General features: G+C 31.9%; 1 protein-coding gene and 1 long non-coding RNA gene across 19 annotated transcripts in view; one reads left to right on the top strand and one right to left on the bottom strand.

Annotated features, from left to right (window-relative positions):
* LOC126864375 (serine/threonine-protein kinase tousled-like 2) overlaps nt 1-24,857 on the top strand; it is a 29,278-nt gene that overhangs the window by 2,645 nt on the left and 1,776 nt on the right. For 5 of the 15 annotated variants that reach the window (XM_050615639.1, XM_050615635.1, XM_050615637.1 and 2 more), the window contains 13 exons: nt 4,720-4,805; nt 20,337-20,427; nt 20,539-20,801; nt 20,953-21,186; nt 22,329-22,421; nt 22,641-23,102; nt 23,178-23,381; nt 23,470-23,561; nt 23,819-23,966; nt 24,044-24,155; nt 24,244-24,382; nt 24,483-24,594; nt 24,685-24,792. In XM_050615639.1, the coding sequence (XP_050471596.1) occupies nt 4,720-4,805; nt 20,337-20,427; nt 20,539-20,801; nt 20,953-21,186; nt 22,329-22,421; nt 22,641-23,102; nt 23,178-23,381; nt 23,470-23,561; nt 23,819-23,966; nt 24,044-24,155; nt 24,244-24,382; nt 24,483-24,594; nt 24,685-24,792 (2,144 nt within the window). Of the gene's footprint in view, nt 1-4,719; nt 4,806-16,331; nt 16,471-17,586; nt 17,944-19,017; nt 19,460-19,542; nt 19,848-19,872; nt 20,204-20,336; nt 20,428-20,538; nt 20,802-20,952; nt 21,187-22,328; nt 22,422-22,640; nt 23,103-23,177; nt 23,382-23,469; nt 23,562-23,818; nt 23,967-24,043; nt 24,156-24,243; nt 24,383-24,482; nt 24,595-24,684; nt 24,793-24,857 lie in introns of those variants that run through there. The other 10 variants (XM_050615641.1, XM_050615648.1, XM_050615649.1 and 7 more) reach the window with 10 other exon arrangements.
* On the bottom strand, nt 18-17,396 carry LOC126864399 (uncharacterized). Of its 4 annotated transcripts, none has more exons than XR_007689158.1 (5): nt 16,801-17,396; nt 15,515-16,403; nt 7,426-7,551; nt 2,502-3,046; nt 18-2,402 (listed from the first exon to the last, which is right to left on the bottom strand). It is a non-coding gene; the product is annotated as an uncharacterized LOC126864399 (long non-coding RNA). The 4 variants fall into 4 exon arrangements; XR_007689160.1 differs by having other exon boundaries at nt 2,502-2,708; XR_007689157.1 differs by lacking the exon at nt 7,426-7,551.

The following is a 24,857-nucleotide window of genomic DNA, read 5'->3' as shown; positions in this document are numbered from 1 at the left end:
AGAAATATGATTACAAGTAAATTATAAAATTACACATTTTATTTATTATAATTTTACATTTTATCATTAAAATGTCAGTGGTAATCAGGATTCTGCAAAATACTGCTTTTGGAAAGCAGGAGATAATAAATAATCTTTTGCAATTTACACTTTCTTTAATTTGGTAAATAAAATAAAGTATTGTGTATAGAATGTAATATACTATGAGCCCCACTGTTATTTTATCATACTACAATATAGCTAGTAGGTTAACAATTTGCTATCAATATGTTTTAATAACCTATAAAGCATGGCAAGTCTTATTCTTTTATGTAATATATTATATTTGCTCGCAATATAAAAATGTTATATTAGATATTGACAAATTAAAAATTAATATTATTAATGTCATGTCATGGCTGATACCGTCATGATCTATATGTATATGTAGATGAAATTAATATTGCATGTTTATTTTCATAAATGACATTAACAGTAAGCTTTATACACAACATAAATATAATTATACAATCTTTTGCTTGTAAAAATTAGTCTAAGCTTATTCCAATGCCCTTTATCTTGTTCCAACGAGTGTTATATTTATGTCAAGCATGATGAAACCAAATTATCAAAAATATTATACAAGAAATTTTTGCTTTATTATGTTAATGCAACAATTGTTAATTGTAACTGTTGGTTTGATTATATAATATGAGAATGCTTCAAAATTTTTTTTCTGTTATTAACTGAGATATGATGTTAAAGGTCTCAGTTAAGATTTGTTAAAAACCTAAAGTCAAATTAAATATTTAAATTGAATACACAAATAAATGTATTCATTTTGAGCATAAGATCGTATAATTAAATTTAATAAAAGTGGGCAATGGATCTTTTTCTAAATGACTGAAAAAAGTAAAAGAAATTTATTGCTGTCTATTGCCCTTTTAATTGTTTATTATCGTTTGAAACGATGTACACTAATTTTTGTATAGACATACTATATTTGTATGAAGTTATTTAACATTTTCAAAAGTATAATTACATTCAATGAAAATATTGAATAGTATTTCAGTTTTATATGTATGTTTATATATGTATTTGGTAACAGTTAACAAATATACCTACAATTCCTATTATATGTGAAAAATTGTAAAAGGAGACATATTTTTATATGTAACATTCTGTACTTTATGAAGAGTTATAGATAAATATTTTGACATAATTACTTTATATATCGAATATCTAGGCGAATATTCCGACCTTACCATCCGAGTTACAAGATATTATAATACAATTCATGCAATCTTTTATTCATCCCAGGAAAAATGCGCCTTATACGCTGTATTTCGGGCAAAAAATAAAGTATAATGCCGTTTGGAATTTTGTTAGATATACATATGTACACATACACATATTCACTCATAATGCGTGACATAATTTATACTATTTTAATAACAATGACGAAACTGAAATGTATGATTTCGTCGAATGATATATTTTGGGAATAATGCATAACACATAATGCTTTTGAATTCTAACATTTCAGCCAAATTATATTATCCCTCCTTTAAATGAAGTTAGAAAAAATCTTAACGGAAAATTTCGTGCTGTTTGACGAGCTCTATAATCGTGTAATAGAATCTTTTTCTCAAAATGTTAATTGCACTATTTTTTGTAAATTGGAAAATTTTGTCCATGAATTGATTTCTTAAGTTATTCAGTGAATAAAAGTAGTAAGATAAAGTTATCGAATACTATCGAATACTTCACGCGATATTTCATTTCCTCAAAAACTTATGACGCTTAACCGTTTCGTTATCACTAAAATGCAGATATGCATGCATTTATGACAAGTGTAGATATGCAAAAATATAATATATAAGATTACTATATATGAAGAGTAAAACACTACTCTTCTATTCCAATTTTTTATTTATGTCTATAAGAATGTTTCGCATAAATATCCGTAGTCTAATCACAATCTAAATATCTTTTTATATGTTCGGATATATTTGCCATTACATTTTTTAGTTTTCATTATTCTCCAGGATGTCATATTCCTGATCAGATGACGATAGCTTTATTCCTACTTCTAAAGCTTTAATAGACTCTGTTTCCCATTCTAAAGATTTGCCATTTTGTACCCCCAAATCTTCTTTTAGGCAAATCCTAAATCATCGTTTTCTTTCATTTTAACTATGATCAGTATGCCATACTTATCGGTTCTCTGTTTGATCTGTATACTTATTCTCGCTATGCTTGATTCCAATCTCCACGTGTAATCTGGAATATTTCTATACAATCCTATCGCCATTTCGTCCTTTTTTTACTGTCGCCATTTCTCGATTCTATAAAGTAACATCGGGCTGATGAACACGTCCAAGAGATATATTCTTCTTTTCCAGGTAATGAAAAAGATTCATCTGAAAAGAACCAAATACTTACGTATTTAGAACACTCTGCTACTTCTAACAATAGGTCCGTTTCTCCTATACTGTTAACATATAACAATCTATACTTACGCCGAGCTAATTTTCCTTGGAATAACTTTTTAACGATTTGAAGATTTTCTTGATATCTTCATCGACAATTGCTAAAACGTCGATCACAAATTTCACAGTCAAATGAATTTCCAGTCCCATCTTCATTGTTTCTCAGCCAATCTCTTTCCGAATGTTTTACGAATAAAATCAACAGCAGCGGATTAATGGCACAATACTGTGTGTCATCTGCAACAAAGATTTTTGTTCAGCATACATTCGTATTGTTCCTAATTATTTGTTGTTTTCTCGCATATTTCCTTTATCATCTGCATCACCCATCGCCCCCAACTGATTTCCACCGTTATTAGGTTATTACCAACTTGGAGACATTCATCTAATAAAAATCAAATCAGTAAATATCGCATTGAGTCTTTAATTCGTTATTAATGAGATTTCCCTAGTTACAAAGCTGTGTTATGCTACCGATATTACTAGTAGCATATCAGACTAATTCCTTCACGGTTACAGTCTGATCTGAGAAAGGTTAATAAAGTTCTTATTTCTGTATTAAGTAGCAGCGCCATCTGAAAAATATATTTAGTTTACTTTAATATTATTGGGAGAGAAGTATGTACAAGTATGAAATTATCATATTTAATACAAATATAACAAACCTTTGAACAACAGGAAGGTTTAAGTTGCTAACTAATCACGTAATTAAAAATCTACCTATAATTTTCGACTCCTCAAAAGCTTAACCTTAAAATAATAACTGCGAATACACAAGTTGTAACTAAACGATGAGTAATTGGATATGTGTGTGATATCTATTGAATCCTTTGTGCCCTTAATATTTGTTTATTTTAATTGGAAAGGAGATGTGTGAAAATGGCGGAGTTTGGTAGTAAATTAAGTGGTAAAAACTATAGGAATTGTGTTTCTTGAGAAGGACTAAGGTTAGGGCTAAGAGTAAGGGTAGAGTAGGTCCGTGGCTGACGGGTGGTGAAGTGGCGAGTAAGGTAGGCAATAGAGTCATGAAAATGGATCTGGTGCCATATTGTGTCGAAAGTGAAAAAAGTAGTTAAATACTTTACTGCTTCGATATTAACTCTAGAACAACGCTGTTACACTTTCCAAATATTTTTAACCGAGCAACCCAAGATAAGATATGAATATTCAAAATATTATTCAATATTCCCTAAAGATTTGTTCCTATTCTTTTTTGGATATCGTAAGAAAAGATAACCGAATAACTATTATATCCATTTAAATTTATTAAAGAAAAAGAACAATTTTACGTTAAGAAATTGTAATATTTTTCAACTTTTAAAATTTCTAATTATAAATTTAAAAAAAAATATTTCATCATTTATTTCAAATATTTCAGATAACTAACAATAAGATACAATTTCCTTATATTAAAGACTTTGCGTTAATGAATGAAGATGTGTATCAAATTCTTTTCTCTCTATTATTTCATAAATCGGGGTACACATTAGGAAAATAGGCAAACTCAACGAACTAGAGACAAGTGTCCTTCTAGTTTATTAAACAAATACGACATAATCAACATAGAAAATATTTGCTTTTTGAATGAGGATAAAAACGAAGCAAAACCGAAGATTGTTCAACGATACAAAATGTTTCCACATATAGCATTCTTCTGCCTTTCTTTTTCTTCTTTCTCTTTCTCTCTCTTTTCTTGAGAAAGGGAAAAGAAGGAGGAAGTAGACATGAAATATTTGTTTAAATTGTTTTTTTATATCAGAGTTTAACAAAAATTGGCGCTCATTATCACTGATTCGCAAAAGTATTTGGATACTTATGGAAATCTTTCATGAATAGCATATTATGCGTGCTATGTAAAGCATTTTGAAATTTAATTAGCGCTGTAATGAAGTATGACTCATTATCACCGCTATAATGGTAATGGTTTTTACTTAATACAATATGTTATGTATGTAATATCATAACATATTCGTAAAAGTTTCCTACTAACTCTAAGTGTTCAAATAATTTTATGAATTACTGTACGTTTTGTATATGCTATTTCCTTTCCATTGTCTGTCCTGCCAATTGTTATATGCTTAAAACGTGTTACTTTCTTTATTGCGAATGTTATTTTTACCGAAACTTTAATTTAGTTTCGAACCACGAAATTTGCTTTTAATCCGTAAATTTTCTTTAAACAATTCTCCTTAAGAATTCTCATCAAGTTGATACAGTTTGATTTAATAACCACGATATGTTTTTTCAGGCGCTGGCGTCAAGATGGAGCACTTTCAGGCCACCCTGGACCCAAGGAAGCAGGAGTTATTGGAGGCCCGCTTTCTCGGAGCACGGGTAAGCTATTTTTCGCCTGTACTTTTTCTTTCTCTTTTTCCTTGCTTTCTTCTGCATTGTTTCCCTTTCTGTTCACTCTTTTTGCATATTTAGCAAATATTATAAGTCGATTAAAGTGGATTGCAGATCGTTTCAATATAACGATATCTTTCGACGTTATGTGAGATGGAAAAATTTGTGTGTCTTTAAAATTGAAGTGATAATTACTGAGAGAATATATTCACCATTAGGTCATAGCAAACTTATTACATATTCTGAGCAGACGAATCCGCTTTTAGGTCACAGCGACTGTTTTTGCGAACGAATACAGTGACGAATAAAAGTATTGGCAAACTGCAGATTGTCCTATGTAAATCTGTAAAACACACGATCGTCCATCGAATTTCTTTCGTAAAATATATTTTTCTAATCGAAAGTTTAACTATATTACAATCTATCTATATTACAATTAACAGTGCAATAAAAATGAATAGTAAAAAATACATATTTAACGAATTGTTTTTAATGGAACATGCATCAATTGCAGTGAAATGTAAAGTGAAGATTTACTCCTATGTATATTTTTGCAAACGTACACAATTCGCTGTTTGATATGAGATTCTCCGTCTCAGGTGTACCACCCTATTACCAAACTTGGATTATATCGTGCAGTCGAACATTTGCGAAACTTCGAGAGTTTGCAAGGGCCAGTTTTCCTTCTGATCCGCCTTGTATTCCTAGGCTATGCGACGATGGGATGACTTTCACGGATGTCTCGAGTCGCAATATCCGATGTAACCCTAATCTGTTTCTTGGAGCAGTATCGATATCGTGTATTATGTGGAGATTAGTATATTAGTGTACAAATTAATTCGCTGCCCTTTTTACACTAAGCTTTAGACTTATTTAGAGAAAAAATAAAGTAGGTCTCAAATTTCGAAACAGTTTTCTTCGTTTTCTATATATTCATTCCTTCCATTAGGCAGTCGATGAATTCTATCTTAGAAAAAATAATAGTGGTTGTTTCATGGTTTAAGGTCAATTGTTTGATGGTTTAAGGTCGTTGAATTAGGTTGTAAATACGGTAAAACCGCCTTTATCTTTATGAATCCATTTATTTGCACAAAATTTTAGTCAGTAGCATTACGTTATAACACATAATCAGATCACATTATAACATAATAAATGCATTATTTAGCTTGAATGGACATTAATCATGTAGATACTCAGAACCCTCTCACATAATAGCAAATGACAAATGACAAGTTGTAGATTATACTATCAATTTCTATTGTACAATTTTGCTATCTCACATCGAATAGAGCAATCAGATAGCTTGTAATTTGTGAAATTCACTTACAGAGCTTTACACTTATATACTATTGCCAGGCCTTTTTACATTATGTATCTTCGAACTCTAATTGTAATACATAGTCAGGTGTATATATCAGGGTTGTTTATAAATTCTGCCTTTCACGTTGCACTGCATTGTATTGATGTAAAGACTGGCCAAAGACATTTTTCTCCCAGCTTTTTTTAAGTTCTATTTTCATCGTAAATATAAAGACGAAGCATACGCTATAAGTAAAAACAGACTAACAAATGAAGAGCCTCGTAACGCACAAGATAGAATAAAGTATATTGTCGTAAGAAGAAAAATTGAAGTCACTTCTGTAATCCGCCCGTCAAACTACCACGCTTGTAGGTTTTGTTATATCAGATTCGTTGATATGGTGAATCGACGATAGAGAAATGACCTTGACCGGCCAACATATTTGGCTTGTACTTTTGAACTATTAACCTATTTCTGACCTCCTTTTATCTTATAACAGTGACGCGTGAGGAGACCTAAACTGTGTACGAATGTCTAACCGTAATAATACCGTCAAAGGTCGTTTTAATTTGTATTAAAATTAAAAGACACTAAGAGAAGATAAAGAAGAGATATACTATTCCATAGAAAGAAAAGCTTGTAAGTCTTCGAAGCTAGCCGGAAGCTAAAAAGGCGCGATTATGGCAATAATAGGGAAACTCTTACGTGTAAATTCAACATTTATAAAAACATTGAGAATTTATCAGATACTTAATGTTAAAGTTTTATAAATAATTGTAAAGGTGTATGAGCCATTCCACGTCAAATTGATTGTTTTTCTACTCGATGTACGGAATCTTATCGAAACTAAATCCAAATTTTATTCAATTGAATTTTATTCACATGTATATTGTAATTCATATGAAAATAGGGAGTTTGTCATTATTTTGCTAATATCGGAATTGTTAGAAAAGATACAGATCTTCAAACTTGCCGCCTTTTGTCGAATTTTACCGAAACTATCTTCAAATAAGAATTCTTATCTTCGCAACTACTAAGTATACGAATCTTTCTTTCTTTTTTTTTATTCTAGTTTCAAACGATTGTCCTCCTTAACTAATTTTTGAAAATAATATTAATGAACAAATAAGCGGTCAATTTATTCCTATACAACGCCTCATATCATTCGGTATGCTGTGACAACTATGCCGAATCATGACGGATCGTATTAAATCGTATCGGGTTGTATTATGCTCCCTACAGAAGCCGAATATGCACGTCCGTTCCTTCTGCTTCTCCCCTTCTCTCGCAATTCTACTTCCTACCTACCATTAACGACACTGCTCGCCTCCGGCGGATGTTACTTGAAACGCAGCTATCGATAGTTTCGAACCTTCCTCGCTGCAGTTATCAACGTATTATCAAGACTTTTTTAATATTTTTCTTGTTTACTACCTGTTAAAGAAATTTACACATAGATTTTGCCGTTTCTAATCTTCTGCTGCAATTTCATTCACAAATAGATTATCAAGTACATTATATATTATAAGTTATCTTTGCGAATATCTCTTTTAATTCATATTAACATTTTGTGATTCATATTGTGGTTACAGATCATAACTGATTTCATGTTTACCAAACTAGACGTTAAGATCAGGTCAGGGGATAAAGTGACAATAAATTACTGAACAAGTGTTTACACGATGCTCATCATTGATGATGAGCATAGTTTGATGAAGTATTTTCTTAACCCTTTGCACTCGGAATTACAGTTGTGCTGATAGGATTTATTCGATATTATATGATATTTATAAAGTATCACACGTATCTCATAAATGTCTAGTTTATAATGCTACATATTAGACGTGAACTTTGTATCCAAGAAAATTTTCTGTCTTCTTAAAGATATTCGCACGTGATCAATTTATGTATACATTATGGGCATTATATACAGAGCGATCTTCGAATCGGTCGCTACGATTTTTCAAACACTTCCAATGGTCCGACAAAGAAATATTTTAAATAAAAGCTAATCAATTTTCAATCGACTACAAATTTCAATATAAGACATTTCCAAAAAATTGTTTTTTCGATAAAAGGTCAAAGTCGCCTTATCTTTCTTAAATGACACTACGTATTTTTTACTTTATACTGTTGTAGCTGATGTTAAGCAACCTGCTATACTATGACCTTGAAATGACCCAAAATCTTGAAATATCGGTTTCATCAACGGAGATGTTATCGTTAAAAGTAATTTTATTTCGATCAAATTACACATTTCAAAATGGTTAGCCTTCAACAAGAAAAATGTTAGTCATACACACAGAAGGACTCTTACGAAAGGAACATGAACAACGTACAGAAATAAACGCACCTTCTTTAGTGTTGCAGTACGTTTGTGCGTCCTATTATAATAAATGCTCTAACTGTAGCTCATAATCTTGTAAACATGATTCCGAAAGATGCAGTAAAATTGTATCGATTGCTCCTACAATGCTGTCATAACGAATGTTTTGACATGCTGTTCGGATTCGGTGCTTTAGATAATCAATGTTATAAATTGCAATAGCGTAGACCATTGACTGTAGCTGATTCTATAGAAAAAGATTTAATGGGAACAAATCGGGGATAAAGGTGGTCAAGAAATAGGTCCGTAAGTGCTCAACCAACGTTCTCTAAACATTTAATATCATACTAAATAAGGCTTGTCTATTTCTGTAGCCTGTTTGTGCTCCTTTTTGTAGTATGCATATAATTAATATTTTTTGTGTTGAAGCTCATGTTGAAACGTATAATTTGATGGAAATAAAATAATTTTTAACGATGACTGTCCTTTGATGAAATCGACATTCATTCAGTATCACTTTACAGCCATAGTAACAGGTCGTTGAACTCGTTTTAACGTCCACTACAACGGTATGAAGTCAAAGTTACGTAGTGTCATTTAAAAAAGTCAACCAATTCGTAGATCACCCTGTATATAGAAATAAAATATAAAATATGAAAGTGATATGATGATAAGGATTCAGGCAGGCAGCGATTGTCTTGATTTTTGCAACAAAATACTCACGGAGGATTTTATTCTAGTGGAAAATTGATCAATTCGTTTATTCGTTTTATTACAGTGTTGTTAGAAAAGAATAAATTTCTTTCTATTGTTACCTTTTGTTTTTTAGTAATCGTTCAGGCAATTATTTCAAAAGATACCAACCTTTAAAATATGGTTATGTTGATATGCTTGAAATAGGTATTTTTGTGCCATTAAAACTAAATACGAAAATGTCGTGGAAATTTTCAGGATGATCTAATAGTTCCTTCGGATAAAGCTGTTCGATCATCAACCAGGGACATGTGACACGCAATTTCAATCCCGCATTCGCTCATATCATAATCATTCGTTCTGATTTATTGCCACGTGCCCGGCAGACGTGGTCACACAAGGGTGGTATCATCCCTCGATAAAGTAACGGTCGCGACAACAACAATCTAAAAAGACACGATGTCCAAGAACATGGTGACATTCGATCATATACGTGACTGCTTGATTTCGTATACTTTTAATTAGATCTTGTTATGTCATATCTTGTATTTCGTAACTGTGCAAAAATTGAAAATTTTAGAGTAATTTTTACGGTTGTAAGAAGTGGTGTACATATTTAGTGGTTTTTCTTTAGTCTTCTCGAAAAAGAAAAAGATTAAATTCTCGAATTCCGTGTGTTTCATTAACTTCTGTATGACCCTAATATTATTACGACCATAATTTATAACTATAAGAATACTTCATTTATAAAATTCGACATATTCCCGAACGGTCAAGACTTACGAATGTACACGAGTTATCCCGAACTAATCCGATCATAGGATGCCGGAGATCAGAGAGGTTAAAGGATACGCGAATCATCTCTGGGTATATCCTTTCTTGTACCTCTTCTTTTTGAAAATAAATCCGTTAGCCTATGTTTTGTTCTGACTGAGTTTATTAGTTCTGTAATTTTATAATTTCAGTTACGATAAATGGTTATATTTACAAATGCAAGATGCATTTTATATTTATAACGCTCACAAAACTCATAAAATATGCAAATAATTTGGCAATCTTAAATTAAATTTTAACCCATTCAAATAACACGCATGTACATAAAATAATTGCGCTATATGATAATGTATTAGGTCGATGAAATTGGATAAAATTCATTAAAAAATTAAAAATTGCGGAAATGAATAATAAAAGTTTAAAAGAGGAAATTAGGTTAGGTTAATATAAAATATGAAGGTCATATAATAGTTCGTCATCATATGACTTATCAAAAATTAAAGCAAGAAGCTACCTTTTTCATAGTAAAAGTATAATGGGTTAGATTGACTCGTAACCAACAGTCTTAGCGAGGGAGATTCATGAAAACAAGCAAGTTGCTGGTGCATGTCCCCTGTATTGATCCTTTCGATAGTAAGTAGGTACTACGCACATTGCATGGAAGGTTTATACATACCTACCTACCAACCTTGAGAACCAAACACGTATAGATAGACCTGTGTTCAACGATCCTAGAACCTTTTCGAGTTTCAAAAGCTTGTAACTTCGTCCTGTCTTGTATCAGTGATATTTCAGTTTTCTTCTCGATGACTATTGTGTTTACATACTGATCTACTCTGCAAAACTGGTATCGTAATGTATTCTTCACGAATTACTATCTCATATTGACTGGTTCTCGTACGCATCTGATATTAAAACTTTAAACTTTTAATTGAACTTCACATCGTTAATAATCGAATTATTCTAATTTATCATATTATAAATACTTATCGAAACTTTAAAATTCAAGTCTAGGAGACTATAAAATTTATTGCATACAAAATAATTATCCTAGTTCATTTAATTTAAAAATCGATATGCGCAACGGTTTCGAAGAAAGTGGCTTGTCACACTTTATGTATTTCAATCTATATACTGCGTATTGTTAATGCACTCAAGTAGCCTTACCACGCATACCTTAGCAATCAAAAGATATATGTAACTCTTATAGCATAAACACCCCTTATTAAAATTACAAAATTTTAAGTTCCTTTTTCTTCAATTCAATCAAGTAAATATCATAAAGATTTAAAATTTGTAATAAGAATTTTTTACTTAAATTATATACAGGCTGTTTTAAGTTTCTTTAGCCAAACGTTGCCAGTATTTTATGGATATAAATAAGAAAAAATGTTATGTAAACATAGATTCAGAGCTTTATCAAATAATTGCTAAAGAAAAATGAAAGGACTAAAGGTCTAGAATATCACTCGTTTTTTCACTACTAAAGTAGAGTTTTATGTGTGACTAAATCTGGAAAAAAGGATTTAACAATAAGTAAGCAGTTTATACTCAGATTCATTTGAAATGTGCGCAACTTGATTCCCAAAAAATGTAGTATTATATTTTCTCTATTTTTTCACAAAAAATCACCTACTAGGATTTAAAGAAAAGATTCGTATAAAAGTATTCACTTTGATCATCTATTTTAGAAACGGATATTTGGGATTTTGTAATTTTAATAAGAGATTTGTAGTTAATAAAATTCAGGTATGTAATTTATTAATTTTTGATATAACATTCATGACCTTCTGCTGTTGATGAAGCTTAGTAAGATATTGAAGAAACACAGTGATATGCTCCAAATTTTATTTTGAAAACACGTGATTCACTATAGTTAATTTTAACTTTATATCATTATAAGTGTTCTAATCTTATTTGATGTTAAATCGGTAATGTTGGTAACGACATGAAAATGATAAGAGTACTCGCGAAGACCCAAACCGAGTGACACAAAAATACACAGAATGTCAGATTTATTTTATACCACATCTATGATACAGCACGGAAAAGGGGGCGACACCTAAAATTCAACCCGCAATCTACATTACCATCCGCATGTAGCGTCACATTGAACACCTTTCGCCGACTGTTGATACGTTGATATCTGTGCATACAAGAAAAATAGACATATGCATGTATGTACATATTTCCTTTTTCTTCCATCATTACTTATTCGTGTGTCTTCTTATTGTTAACTTCTAATTTTATCTATTTGTTTCTTTTATACGTCTTATTCTTGTCTACATAGTCATTTGTTTCATTTTTCTAACATTTAAATACATATTTAAATAATTATTCACATGCATAAGTATTTATAAGCTTTATTTATTATAATTTTATTATAAATTGTTGTCTTATTCTTTTTGGAATTAGTCCTCTTCAGATTATACCATTAATTACTTTAGTTGAAAGAAGATATGAAAATAGCAGCATACATCTGTTATACATATTCTATAGTTAAGTAATTTAAAATACAATCTTTGAATACAATTATTTAGTTCCTTTTTGATCAAATTTCTTTAATTGCAATTATTTTCTGAAAATGCGTCAATTATGTTCTGGAAATTTTTAACAAATGTTAAAGAAATTCGAAGAGAAGTGCGTTGCATATAAAGTTCTAAAAAATTATTCGGTACATTAGTTATTTAATGTTCACAGAATTTTCAGAGTTACCACATCCTTGTGAGTTTCCAATGAATTCCCTATGAACGTTTATAAGTTCTATAATTTCTGAGTGATTTCCTATATATTTACCGATGATAACGGATAATTTTTCTATATTAAATAGCATATCAAAACACTTCTATCCACTATCTCTTCGGTAATGTGTACTTTAACTGTATTAATCGAGTAAGAAAATAGAAGAAAGATCTTTAAAATATAACTTTATTCCAATCTATAACATTTTGTTCAAAATTACTAATCGTCAAGGAAACAAATTTTGGCCGTAATAAAGAGGTCGCTACCAACAACCATCTAGTGCCACGTAGAAGAACTAGAGCATTCGATCGTTACTGATCTTCCTAGTTTAGTATTTGGTTAAGGTTCATATATTTGAGCCCCACCCTAAGTTTTATTTTAAATATCATACATAATATAACAAATAAATCATGCTGTATAAATCACTAATAAAATTTTGCGCCAGTTTTATATAAAGTTATCACAGTAATTATACTTAAAAAATTGATAAAACATCATTCTTTTATCATCGATATTAAAAAAAGAAAACAATGTGATATATCAAAGTACACGTTGATCTTTTATCGAAGACACTTTTTTTAATTCCATATATATATATATATATATAAAATATAGTATAATAAATAATAATATAATAAAATAATAATATAATTCCAATATATATCTGTATATATGTATATATAACAATAATTTTATTACTGCACAATACTTTTTAACGTATAATAAACATAGTGTTTACATGTATATATTTAAATCATGAACTTAGGAATTTATGTTCAAGTCTATATTAATACTTACAGATAAAATTATAAATATAGATAAATATATCATAACTAATAAATGAAAATTTAGAAAAAACTATTGAAAGTAGATCTTATCCTGATAACCGGATCGTCCTCTAATCAGAAATTTCTATAATCATAAAATTAACAGTTAACTTAAAAATAAATCAATCTAACTCAATAAGTCAATTCTTCCAAATATAAATATGATATAATTTATTTTCAGTAGAAATAAAACAACGCACTAAAAATATAACATTCATAAGTAAAGAAATTATTGTATGTATTGTAAAAATTTAAGTAACGAATTAACTCGACTTTACCGGTTGACAGGTTAACGAAGAATTCGTTTCATAAAAAACGTTCATAAAAATTCGTTTCAGAAAAATTAAATATTTTTTTAATTATTATTTAATAATCTGCGAAATCGATTATCACACTTTCCATGAGATTATGTAGCTATTATTTTTACAAGTAATCAGTACTTTCAAATATTTAATTATTTTACTTTTGCTTTCAATAATTTAGATTTAGGAAGAGAACACTACTTATTTTTATAACCTATTATTTATCAACTCCCTCGTTTTCGTAGATACATTATGTAATCTATATTCTCGTGATATATTTAATGAAAATACTACTACTCATTGCATGCATTGCATAATCCCATTTATTAATCGAATTCTATGTTGCAATAGGACTGCATAATTTCAGAAAAATGCGTGGTATCAGTCTTTCAAAAAATGATCTTGCAACTTGGAAATAGTCTCGGTGGTTTCGAAAGAGTTAAAATGTGTGAAAGATATTGCAAACAGCGGAATAAGTAAAAGTTAGTTAAAGTTTGGAATATATGTAGCAAGACTTTAACCCCAATCTAGATTAAAAATTATTTAAAATAATACATTGAATAGTACACCACCAGGAAGGTAACAAACAGCATTTAAAAGCGGTTATGAAAATATTTTAAAAATTAAATAAATAAATAAATAAGCATGTTGAAAATGCAAAATTAATAAAAATATTCGGTAACGATTGCGCTATATTTAAAAGGATATTTTAACCCGAGCAAAATGAAGAGAACTCTTAGTGTGCAATGCGCACACGCCGTTTACTCGGGGCACCGGAACATACCTAGCTTTTCCTGAAACGGTGTACACAGAAAACCGCGTGGCTGTGAACAGTGAGCAAAGCGCAAGCCAAGGCAACGAGGCAACGCCGCGTGGCCGACCAGCTGATCGGCCAGAGACATGCGACTACACGGGGCAGAGAGGGAGAATCGTGCGCGACTGGGCTAATGAGCGTGCGACCTATTGGGAGTTCATTGGAGGGGGCTAAGGCAACACATGGAGGGGAAAACAGTGGTTCCGTCCATGAAAGAGTGGGGGTAGTCATTGCTGTGTTGCCGTCACGTCGAACATTGCTGGCTGTTGTCGCCACTGTTTTCTACAATCGAATGGCATTGCAAGGTCTAGGAGCTAAACGTGTATCTACCTTCACTTTATTTTTTTACGTTAATGTGCTCTTGAGCTCTTTCCTATTTTTCATGCTTATATTTATGCCAAGATGTCTATACATGTCACGTGTACCTCCTAAATTGTTAAAATTTAATATCGAAGAGGATGTTCATAATATCCAGAAATATTATGACATTTTATCAAGACATTTATTTTATTTGAAAGGTATAGAGACTACTTCGAAATCAAAATGTTTTTTCGAATATCTAGAAATTCCCTTATTCATTATGCTAATCGTACGTGCTATATTTATACTAATCTTTTAACCAAATGTTAGATTAATTATGCAATTAGCTATGTGATAAAATAATCGAAACATCTTTTAAAGATATACTATATTATTTTATTATCGAAATATTCTTGTTAAAACACATTAATTTATGAATTTCTTGAGTTTAATAGTTTTTATTACAAATCTGATTATTATAAAGAATCACGTATGCTTAAATCTAATATCGAACACGTGGTGAAAATACTTCAACACAAATTCTATTTCGAGAAAGCGAATTTTTGAGAACGAACTGTACGTCCGTTAAGTAAATATGCTAGAACTATTCAATACATACATCGAAAAATGGAAACACTGCATTGATGCGATGTTGTCACAGTATCCGAAATATTGCAACGTTGCTCCTTGTCTGAGTATCACATCGATAGTATGAGGTATATACTTCTATTTCGTCGTCTTGTTCAACTGTGCCGTCAGAAAACAGAAGACACGCATAAACGCTGACACTATTTTAGTAATGATTTCCGCACTTCGATATTTCATAATTTTATCAAAGTTCGCAATTGTAATAAAAGTGATAACAATAACAGAAGTGATATAATCTCAAATCACGATATCAAGTGCGCACGATATCAAGTGCGCACAATATCAAGTTGTGTATAATGAAATAACTAACATATTAAATTACAAAAAAATATGTATCATAGTAATCACAGATATGCGAATATAAAATCGCTCAAAAACATTCTTCTAAATATGAACACACAAATAAGACATCACAACAATTTTTAATCGACAAATTGTACTGATAATGTATCCAGATGTGAGCAATTAGTAAACGATCGTGAAAATAAAATGAAAACTAAACACTATGATAAATAGCATAGAACCGCACTATCCACTGTAAAAACGCGATTACATAGCAAGAAACACTGCGTGATTCAACCTAAACCTATTATGCGTTCTCGCCAGGCCGCTGGTCTGACCAGTTATGTTCGTTCGTCGAGCCGTCATCTCATACGTACGCTTCGTTCTTTCAATCCCCACCACTAGGTCTACATCTCGCTAATACGCCCTCGCACTGGCTGAAACACACGTCGGCACGGCGTATTTCAGGAGCGTAACTAGTAGAATCACTGCGAGGGCGCTCTGTTCTTCTGATTCCGAGGCAGGTGCCACTCTCAATACACGATACTTAATACGACTATGCAAGTCAGTACAAGATCCTACGAAATAAAACAATGTTGCAGCTAACTTCAAGCGTGCTTCGACAGGTTTATATATACGCATTAGGTATGTACTTTTGCCAACATTAAGAATCTTGACATTTCATTATTACGATACCGAAATTTTATTGAGAGATTTATATGCCATCGGAAAAATTTTTCAAATGCTTAGTGGTTTTCAAATACGTTATCATAATATAATAAACACATGTAAAAAAATTTCTTGACATAATTTTTAAAATCCTATATTTATTATAAGAACAATAATATAATAATTAAATAAGCGAAGAATGAAAATGAGAAGGAAGTAATAAATAATATGTATTTATGCACAGGCATATTGTATTATATATAAAAGAGTACTACGCCACCGTAATATATACAGTTTAATACCTACTTTTGATTCATGTTAGCGACATTAAAAAATGAACATATGCGTATATTACTTCGAAAAAAACATTTTGCTCCATATTTCTTAGATACATAGTGGATATTTATTACATAGACGTATCTGATTTGGTCGATACATAAAATTGAACACCTAATACTGTAATGTATTTGACTGTACGACACAACGTCACAAGGCAAATTACTGATCACGTATAGGGTACAGCACACCCTTTGCACGCCGTAGTGGCACAGCTACACTTCGCCACATCGATTTTACCGGCTCGCTTGCACTCACACTCGGTCGACCCGTTCACTGAAGGAATGTCTCATATGCCTCCCTCCGACTCCCTTTTCCTCCCCTTTACCTCTCCTGACCCTACCCCTACAAAACCTCTCCGTCACTCAGTTAGCTCTCTTTCTAACTTGTCCTCCATCCCTTTCCACCAAGCTCGCCAACTTCTGCTTGCCCTCTCCTCCTCCTCCTCCTCCTCCTCCTTCTCCTCCTCCTCTCCTCTCCTCTGCTTCCTCTCGCAGGTCTCTCGATCTCACTTGGTTTCCCTCTCGCACTCCGGCAATTTCTCTCTTTCTCTCTTCCCTGTCTGTTGTGATCGTTGGGCAGTAGCGCCGTCGCGGGGAGGTGGAGGTTGCACCTTTTGCCGCATCTCGGAATCTCGCGCGTTGCTCATTTGCCGTACATAGGAGAGGAGAAGAGAGGCAAGGAAAGCGGGAGTGCGAGAGCAGCCAAGAAAGAGAGAAAGAGAAACCTCCGCTAGGTAGTAGTATGCGAACAGTACGGTGGTCGGACAGTTCCAGTTCCGTTTCGATTAGGCGAGACTACGCTGGGGTTTTTGGCTCGCTTGTGGCCCGTGAAACGTACGCGTAATGCCGTTTATCGTGGCCATTGACGGCACTTGGTGCTGCTGCTGGTGCTGTTGCTGTTTACCCGGCGCGCTAACTGCACGCCGCTTTTACAAGAGGAACTGCATAGTTGAAGAAGATACGAAGTGAACCAACTTCGTGAGTGTTCAAAGGATAGCTTACGTGTGGCGTTTGGATCGTTCGATACGACTTGGTGATTATGCTCATAGAAGGGTCAAGTCGTGAGGCATAGAGGAGTGTACTGTAAAATCCGCATGTCCCGATTCACTGGGTTCGTATATGTTACTACTTCCCATGTAACCTCCTTGCTTACGCACACTAACGCAAGCGCACATAGCAAAGCTAACTTAAAGGCAAATCGCTGCCGGAGAAACGATTCCCCGGCCCTCTAGCCCAGTTCCGGGCACAGACATTGATCCATCGATAAGGAAGTTTCCTATCTTTTGTTGGATTGCTGGCATGTTCAGTAAAGTGCAAGAAAGTGAAACGAATCACCCGTAAGCCATAAAATCCTTACCTTTGTAATTCATCGTTATCCTAATTTAGATACACATAAGTTTTCTGCATTGCAATAGGCATAGGTTTCGATATTTGTAATCTATGTGTGACTGTAATTTAAATCGAATTTCGATTCTTCATCTTCTTACTTCTACTTCGTAGTATTTGTGATGAAGCAAGGATGAGCGTATACCATGAGTATTACGTTAAAGCTTCACACGTCTGCTGTTATTTTCAAACAATCTTGTTACTCGATAATCTCATGGAGGAAATTATATTTATTCATATACTACGATTGTACATATCTGCTTACACTTGTTTCCCTAAAATTCAATATGATTTTAGACATTTAAATAAAATTTGAACATAAGTTTTAATTTCTAATATTTCGAAGACGTGATATTTTCATAAAAATTGCGCTTTTATTTTTTTATTATTTGTATCTTGATTTTTATTAATTATTAATACAATACGATTTTAAGTACATACAGTTTTAATATATTTCAGTTAATTTAAGTATTCAAGGATATTATTATTATTGCTTTGTTTATATGCTTTATTTGGCTCTTTTTCTTTACTTTGATAAAATTTAAAAAATCTCATATGAAGATAGCAAAGTATTACATTTTCAATAAGATGAAAACATACGTATATAAGTAGAATGCGAGTGTTTCTTTTATTCAATAAATATATTACAATTTTGTGATACTCAAGTTTACATGCTCTTGCTTATATTTACGATTATCGTACTAATATATTATATATCAAATGCGTACACATTTAATGATTAATGAACGATATGAATTTGAGTAAATCGGAAATTTTGAAGTGTGAAAGAAATACTTCTAATACTGGCGAATAAAATGAAGATGACAGAAGTGTAACCTTATAAACGATTCATCTATATTTACAATGCCTTGTGGTAGCAATACTTTTAATTATAATAACGTGTGCACATCAGTGACAGAGCGTGGAATTCGAACGTGTGCGTTCCGCCTGGCAAACGCGCAAACGCGTGACCGCGTCCATGAGAACTTACCATTAATCCGGGTTCTTAACCGCGCGCGGAGTAAACGTGGCTGACACGCCGCCGATGATAATAATAAGAGTGCGTAATTTATCGAAGAATCGACGTCACAAATCGGATGACGTATGTGTCGTCGCGGTTATCGTTGTTGTTCATTGAAGGCAGTTTGCCTAGCGGCTACATTTGGTGCGTATGCAGAAAAGTATGTACGATAGGAAAGCCAGTTAACTATCCGACTTGACCAGAGTTCGGATGTGAAACAGTGAGTAAAACTGCCCCCTTGCGGAGCGCGTCCGTGGTTCCCAATCTAACCACTCCTCTGCCATCGAGTTCTTACCTCCTACCCCTCTTCTGTATCTCCCATTCTCTCTGTTTCTCTACTTCCACCCCCTCTCCATTTTCCATCGCCTTTCCTCTTACCTCTTCTATAGCTCTGTAACTCCCTGCCCTTCCGTCGTTCCCCTCTGTTAGGGTCCTCCATTTTGTCGTGATTCCTCTAGCTCTAAACATATATTGGACATTTTGTTCATACTGTACTATTGTCATTTACATACAAATTGTGCGCGGAACCGTGCCTATGGTTGACATACTGTCTATTAGCTCAAATAGCAAATACGACTATGGGGCTCCACCATAGGCTATCCTGGAAGGTGTCACTTCTCTCTCTTTCTCTCCTGCACTGTCTTTTTCATTCTCTTCTTTCTCTTTTCATTTCCCATTGAACCTACTTCTTTCTCCTTTGGACATCCTTTGTTTTTCTTTTTTCTTATTAGTCTTTCTCTATCCTAAGTTTCCTTCTGTATAATAAATCGTGTCTTAATAACATGCGATTTTTATAATCTAGTATTTTGTACGCCGGTATGATTTTCGAAGTGTAACCTCTACTGAAAGTAACGAATCTTGATTCGCGTTGCGATATTTTTCTCCATGTTGTTTCTTCTAGGAGGTTTATATTAAATTTTGCGATATAAATAATTGTACGAAATAATAGCTTTTACTCTGTATGGTAATATTTTAATAACTATTATTTTAATTTACCATCATAATGGTCGTTTCTCTATTTTGTTGAAGTATCTGCAAATAAGAATATTTCGGCTATTATTTTATATCAATATTTTTTTCTCTTTTTTTCATTTCAGATGTCTGCTGGGTCACAAATTCAGATGGCACCTCAATCAACTGTAAACTCTGGTCAGTCAGTTCATAGTCAAGACTCGAACATGAGCACTGGTAAGTCAGTATATTTTTATTTTATTTAATGATAAAGACAAACTTCCACCTAATAAGTAAATTAAAAATAGCAAAAACATTTTATAAGCTTGATTATTTTGCAATAACTAGGCTCATCACATAGTGATAAGGAGGTAGATCCAAATACTCCAGAAAAGGTACCAAGAACTCCTTCGGAGAGGAAAAGGAAACGTAAAGCTGACGATGGAGGTGGGGGAATTACTGGGGGACCTATAGGAAGCAAGGGGTCTAGATCTGTTGCTGCTCTTGAAAATAAAAAAATAAATGAGTATTTTTCAAAGCATCATTTGGGTAATAGCCCCATTCGGCATGGGGGTGCTAAAAGTCCTTCACCTCAACAGGGATATCCTATGGTAAATATAAAAAGTATACATATATAGATACATAGACATACACTACTTATATCATTTCTAACAGAATTTTTCATTTCCATAATATAATTATGACTCTGTAACTTTTTCCTTTACATCCTTTCTGATATTTTGTGTAATTATTTTTCAACAGTATCCACCATCGCCTCAACAACTCCTTTCACCACAAGTAACAACACCCAATTCTTCAGTGGCAGAATTTTCTTCACTGATGCAGCCGCCAAGACCTCATCCTCAACCTCCACCTCCTCCTCCACCAGCCTCAACACAACCTGCAGGCTCGATGGTCAGCAAGCAGGTGCAGGTAAGGCCTACCAACCTCAGTAGGACAAGCCAGGTCAGGCAAGCGAAGACTAACACCCCAAATGTAAGCAAAATTCGGTAATTCCTGCAAGCATTTTATAAGAAACGACCCATAAAAATCTTGGCTATAAATAGTATAATTTTTTGTTCAAATTTTTAAAATTTCTTCATAAATGGTAAAAAAGTTATATAATTTAAACTAAAAATTTGATCTTGTGTGTTCATGTAGCAAATACTTAACCATAATTTAGGAGTAATAACTATGTAAGAAATTTTATGTATCTAGAGCATACAAATATTCAAAATTAATTTATTTATCTCTCAAAAAATAACTGCATTCCTTTGTAATATCATTTTTTTTCATTAGAAGATATCTTATTTACAAATATTATTTACTCCTTTTATTTCACGTTTTACATTTTTCTTATTATCTCTTATTGCAACTTGGTATAAGAGAGTACATTTTATACATTTTTATATACTTTAATTTTCTAAAATTAGTTTCGTAATGGGCATTTCTTGTCAGATGTTTGTAGTAAATTTGCAGCTAACTTCTGACTGGACTGTAGCGCTGTATCCATTTGTTATCATAGGAGTGCAGGCTACCTTGTAATGTCACTCCTTATTTAATAAATTTTGTTTTGCTTTTAAGTCATTAAAATTGTTTATTTCCATTTATTTCAATTTCTAAATTAAAAATAGGTGTGCATGTTTGCCGTCTTGGTATTTGGCTATAGTCTTATATTTCAAAAGTGATAAAATTAAAAAAAAATTGTTTTATAGTGTACAATGTATCAATTATTATAGAAAAAAATATGTATAAAATATACAATGTCCTACAATTTTTTACATGCATACCTTAAATCATGCATACATTTTTGGTGTTTTCCTTGCTGCCTGTGTGGTAGTTCTGTTCTATCTATATGTTTGGGTTTTGCTCTGTAGTTTTACTTTTAATAGCAAAAGGGCTGGCCTATTAAATTAAATAACGTGTAGAACTAACTTTATCACAAATTTCTATCAAAGATGGAACTTTGATCGTTTTTCTAAATGAAATTATCAAAAATTGCACTAAAACTGAAACTGCATGTTACATCCATTTGGGTGCAACAAGGTATCTGGTATTTATGAACTATGTTGACAAATGTATCAGATGTTACAGTAGTTTGTTTGTACTTATTATAAAATGTGTTATTTACATTTCAGACAGAACTTACTTGCCAGAGGATACAAGAATTTGAAACTCAAGCCTCTTCAGACTTAGAATTACGTAACAACAAAATTGATGAATTAAATAGAGTAAGTAAAATAAATTCTGAAATGTGCTATGAGTGTAAAATTATACATTAGTAGTAGAAATAGAATAGGGAAAGCATCTAGTACTCTTTCTCTTTCCAAAAAGAAAAATGCATAAAAAGTAAAATATTTTTTAATGTTTTTATTATTATTTATTATTATAATAAGATTTATTAGTATTTGTATTTTCATATAATTAACAGTACATATTTTCTTTTTCAGACAACTGATGAACTTAGGCATCAAATGGCTAATCAACAAAAATTAATTGAACAGCACAAATCTCATATAAATAAGTGTATAGATGTTGTAAAGAAGCTACTAAAAGAAAAATCAAACATAGAAAAAAAGGAGGCTAGGCAAAAGTGTATGCAAAATAGACTGAGGTTGGGTCAATTTGTAACTCAAAGGGTGGGTGCAACGTTTCAAGAAAATTGGACGGATGGTTATGCGTTTCAAGAATTAGCTCGACGGCAAGAAGAAATCGCAACTGAACGAGAAGAAATTGATAAACAAAAAAAGCTACTACTCAAAAAAAGGCCATCGAACAGTGAAACTGGTAGGAAACGTAGTCAGCCTCAACCTTCTTTGCATAATGGCACAGAAGCTACATTCTTAAAGCCAGATGCAGTACCTGGATCTTATACGTGGCAAGAGTATTATGAAGCTGATGAAATACTCAAGGTAGCAAAGTTTTCAGATTGTTATTTGCAATAAACGTAGTTTTGACATAATCTCATATATGTATTGTCTTTTTAGTTAAGACAAAGTGCGTTGAAAAAAGAAGACGCTGATCTGCAATTAGAAATGGAAAAACTCGAAAGAGAACGAAACTTGCACATTAGAGAACTGAAACGTATTCACAACGAGGACCAATCGAGATTCAATTCTCATCCTGTATTGAATGAACGTTACCTTTTATTAATGTTGTTAGGAAAAGGTGGCTTCAGCGAAGTGCATAAGGTATAAAAACGAAATTATTAATTTCAAAGTAACATTTGTTTTAGTAAACAATTAATTAATTATTTTTTAAGTATTTCGCTTTTTACAGGCATTTGACTTAAAAGAGCAACGATATGTCGCTTGTAAAGTGCATCAACTAAATAAAGACTGGAAAGAAGATAAGAAAGCTAATTATATTAAGTAAGTACTTCTATAATGAAATTTTTTATTTTGGAATTAAGCAGTTTAATTAATTAATAAAATAAAAGTAATTACAGTTTCGCAACAAAATACATATTTGAAATAATACCAGTTTTAATTATACATAAGTGACATTAATTATTTTTATATAAGGATATATTTTTACATTGTTTTACATATATATATATATATATGTATATATATAACTTGGCTGTTATATATGTATATATGTATATATTTTTTTATTCTTTATGCAGGCATGCGTTACGAGAATACAATATACATAAAGCTCTTGATCATCCTCGTGTTGTGAAATTGTATGATGTGTTTGAAATTGACGCCAATTCTTTTTGTACTGTCTTGGAATATTGTGATGGCCATGATTTAGATTTTTATCTTAAGCAGGTGTGTGTATTAATGTATTTTTCACATAACATTTATTATGTATTACTGTAATTAAATATTTTATTAAATATGTTCAGCATAAGACTATACCTGAAAGAGAAGCAAGATCTATTGTTATGCAAGTTGTATCTGCATTAAAGTACCTCAATGAAATAAAACCCCCAGTCATACATTATGATTTAAAGCCTGGTAAATTTGTATTGTATATAACTTATGTTATTTTTATTATATAAAGTAAAATTTTAAATTATATACTATTATTGTTGTAATTTTGCAGGTAATATATTATTAACTGAAGGTAATGTTTGTGGAGAAATAAAGATAACAGATTTCGGATTAAGTAAAGTAATGGATGAGGAAAATTATAATCCAGACCATGGAATGGATTTAACATCTCAAGGAGCTGGTACCTATTGGTATGTACTTCCTCATTTTAGAGACATACTTTATGATATTAGGAACATTTTTATATTTTTCTATGTTAAACTTGATTAGTAAAATGCATATTTTATGTAGGTACCTTCCACCAGAGTGTTTTGTTATTGGTAAAAATCCTCCAAAAATATCATCGAAAGTTGATGTTTGGAGTGTAGGAGTTATATTTTATCAATGTCTATATGGCAAAAAGGTATAATGACTATTATATTATAGTAACTATATAACATTGATTTGCTATTAGATTGACATTGAAGATCTACATTTTAAAAACTGTTTTTAGCCCTTTGGACATAATCAATCTCAAGCAACAATTTTAGAAGAGAATACAATTTTGAAAGCCACTGAAGTTCAATTTGCAAATAAACCAACTGTTAGCAACGAAGCAAAGGTACCCCATTTTAGTATCAATTCATATGAATTAGAAAAATTTAAGTAATTGTCAATATGAAAATA

This window comes from Bombus huntii, chromosome 4 (genome assembly GCF_024542735.1).
Source record: "Bombus huntii isolate Logan2020A chromosome 4, iyBomHunt1.1, whole genome shotgun sequence".
NCBI classification, from domain to species: Eukaryota; Metazoa; Arthropoda; class Insecta; order Hymenoptera; family Apidae; genus Bombus; species Bombus huntii.
The sequence above is the reverse complement of the archived record's forward strand: the minus strand, read 5'-3'. Positions and strand labels throughout refer to the sequence as shown.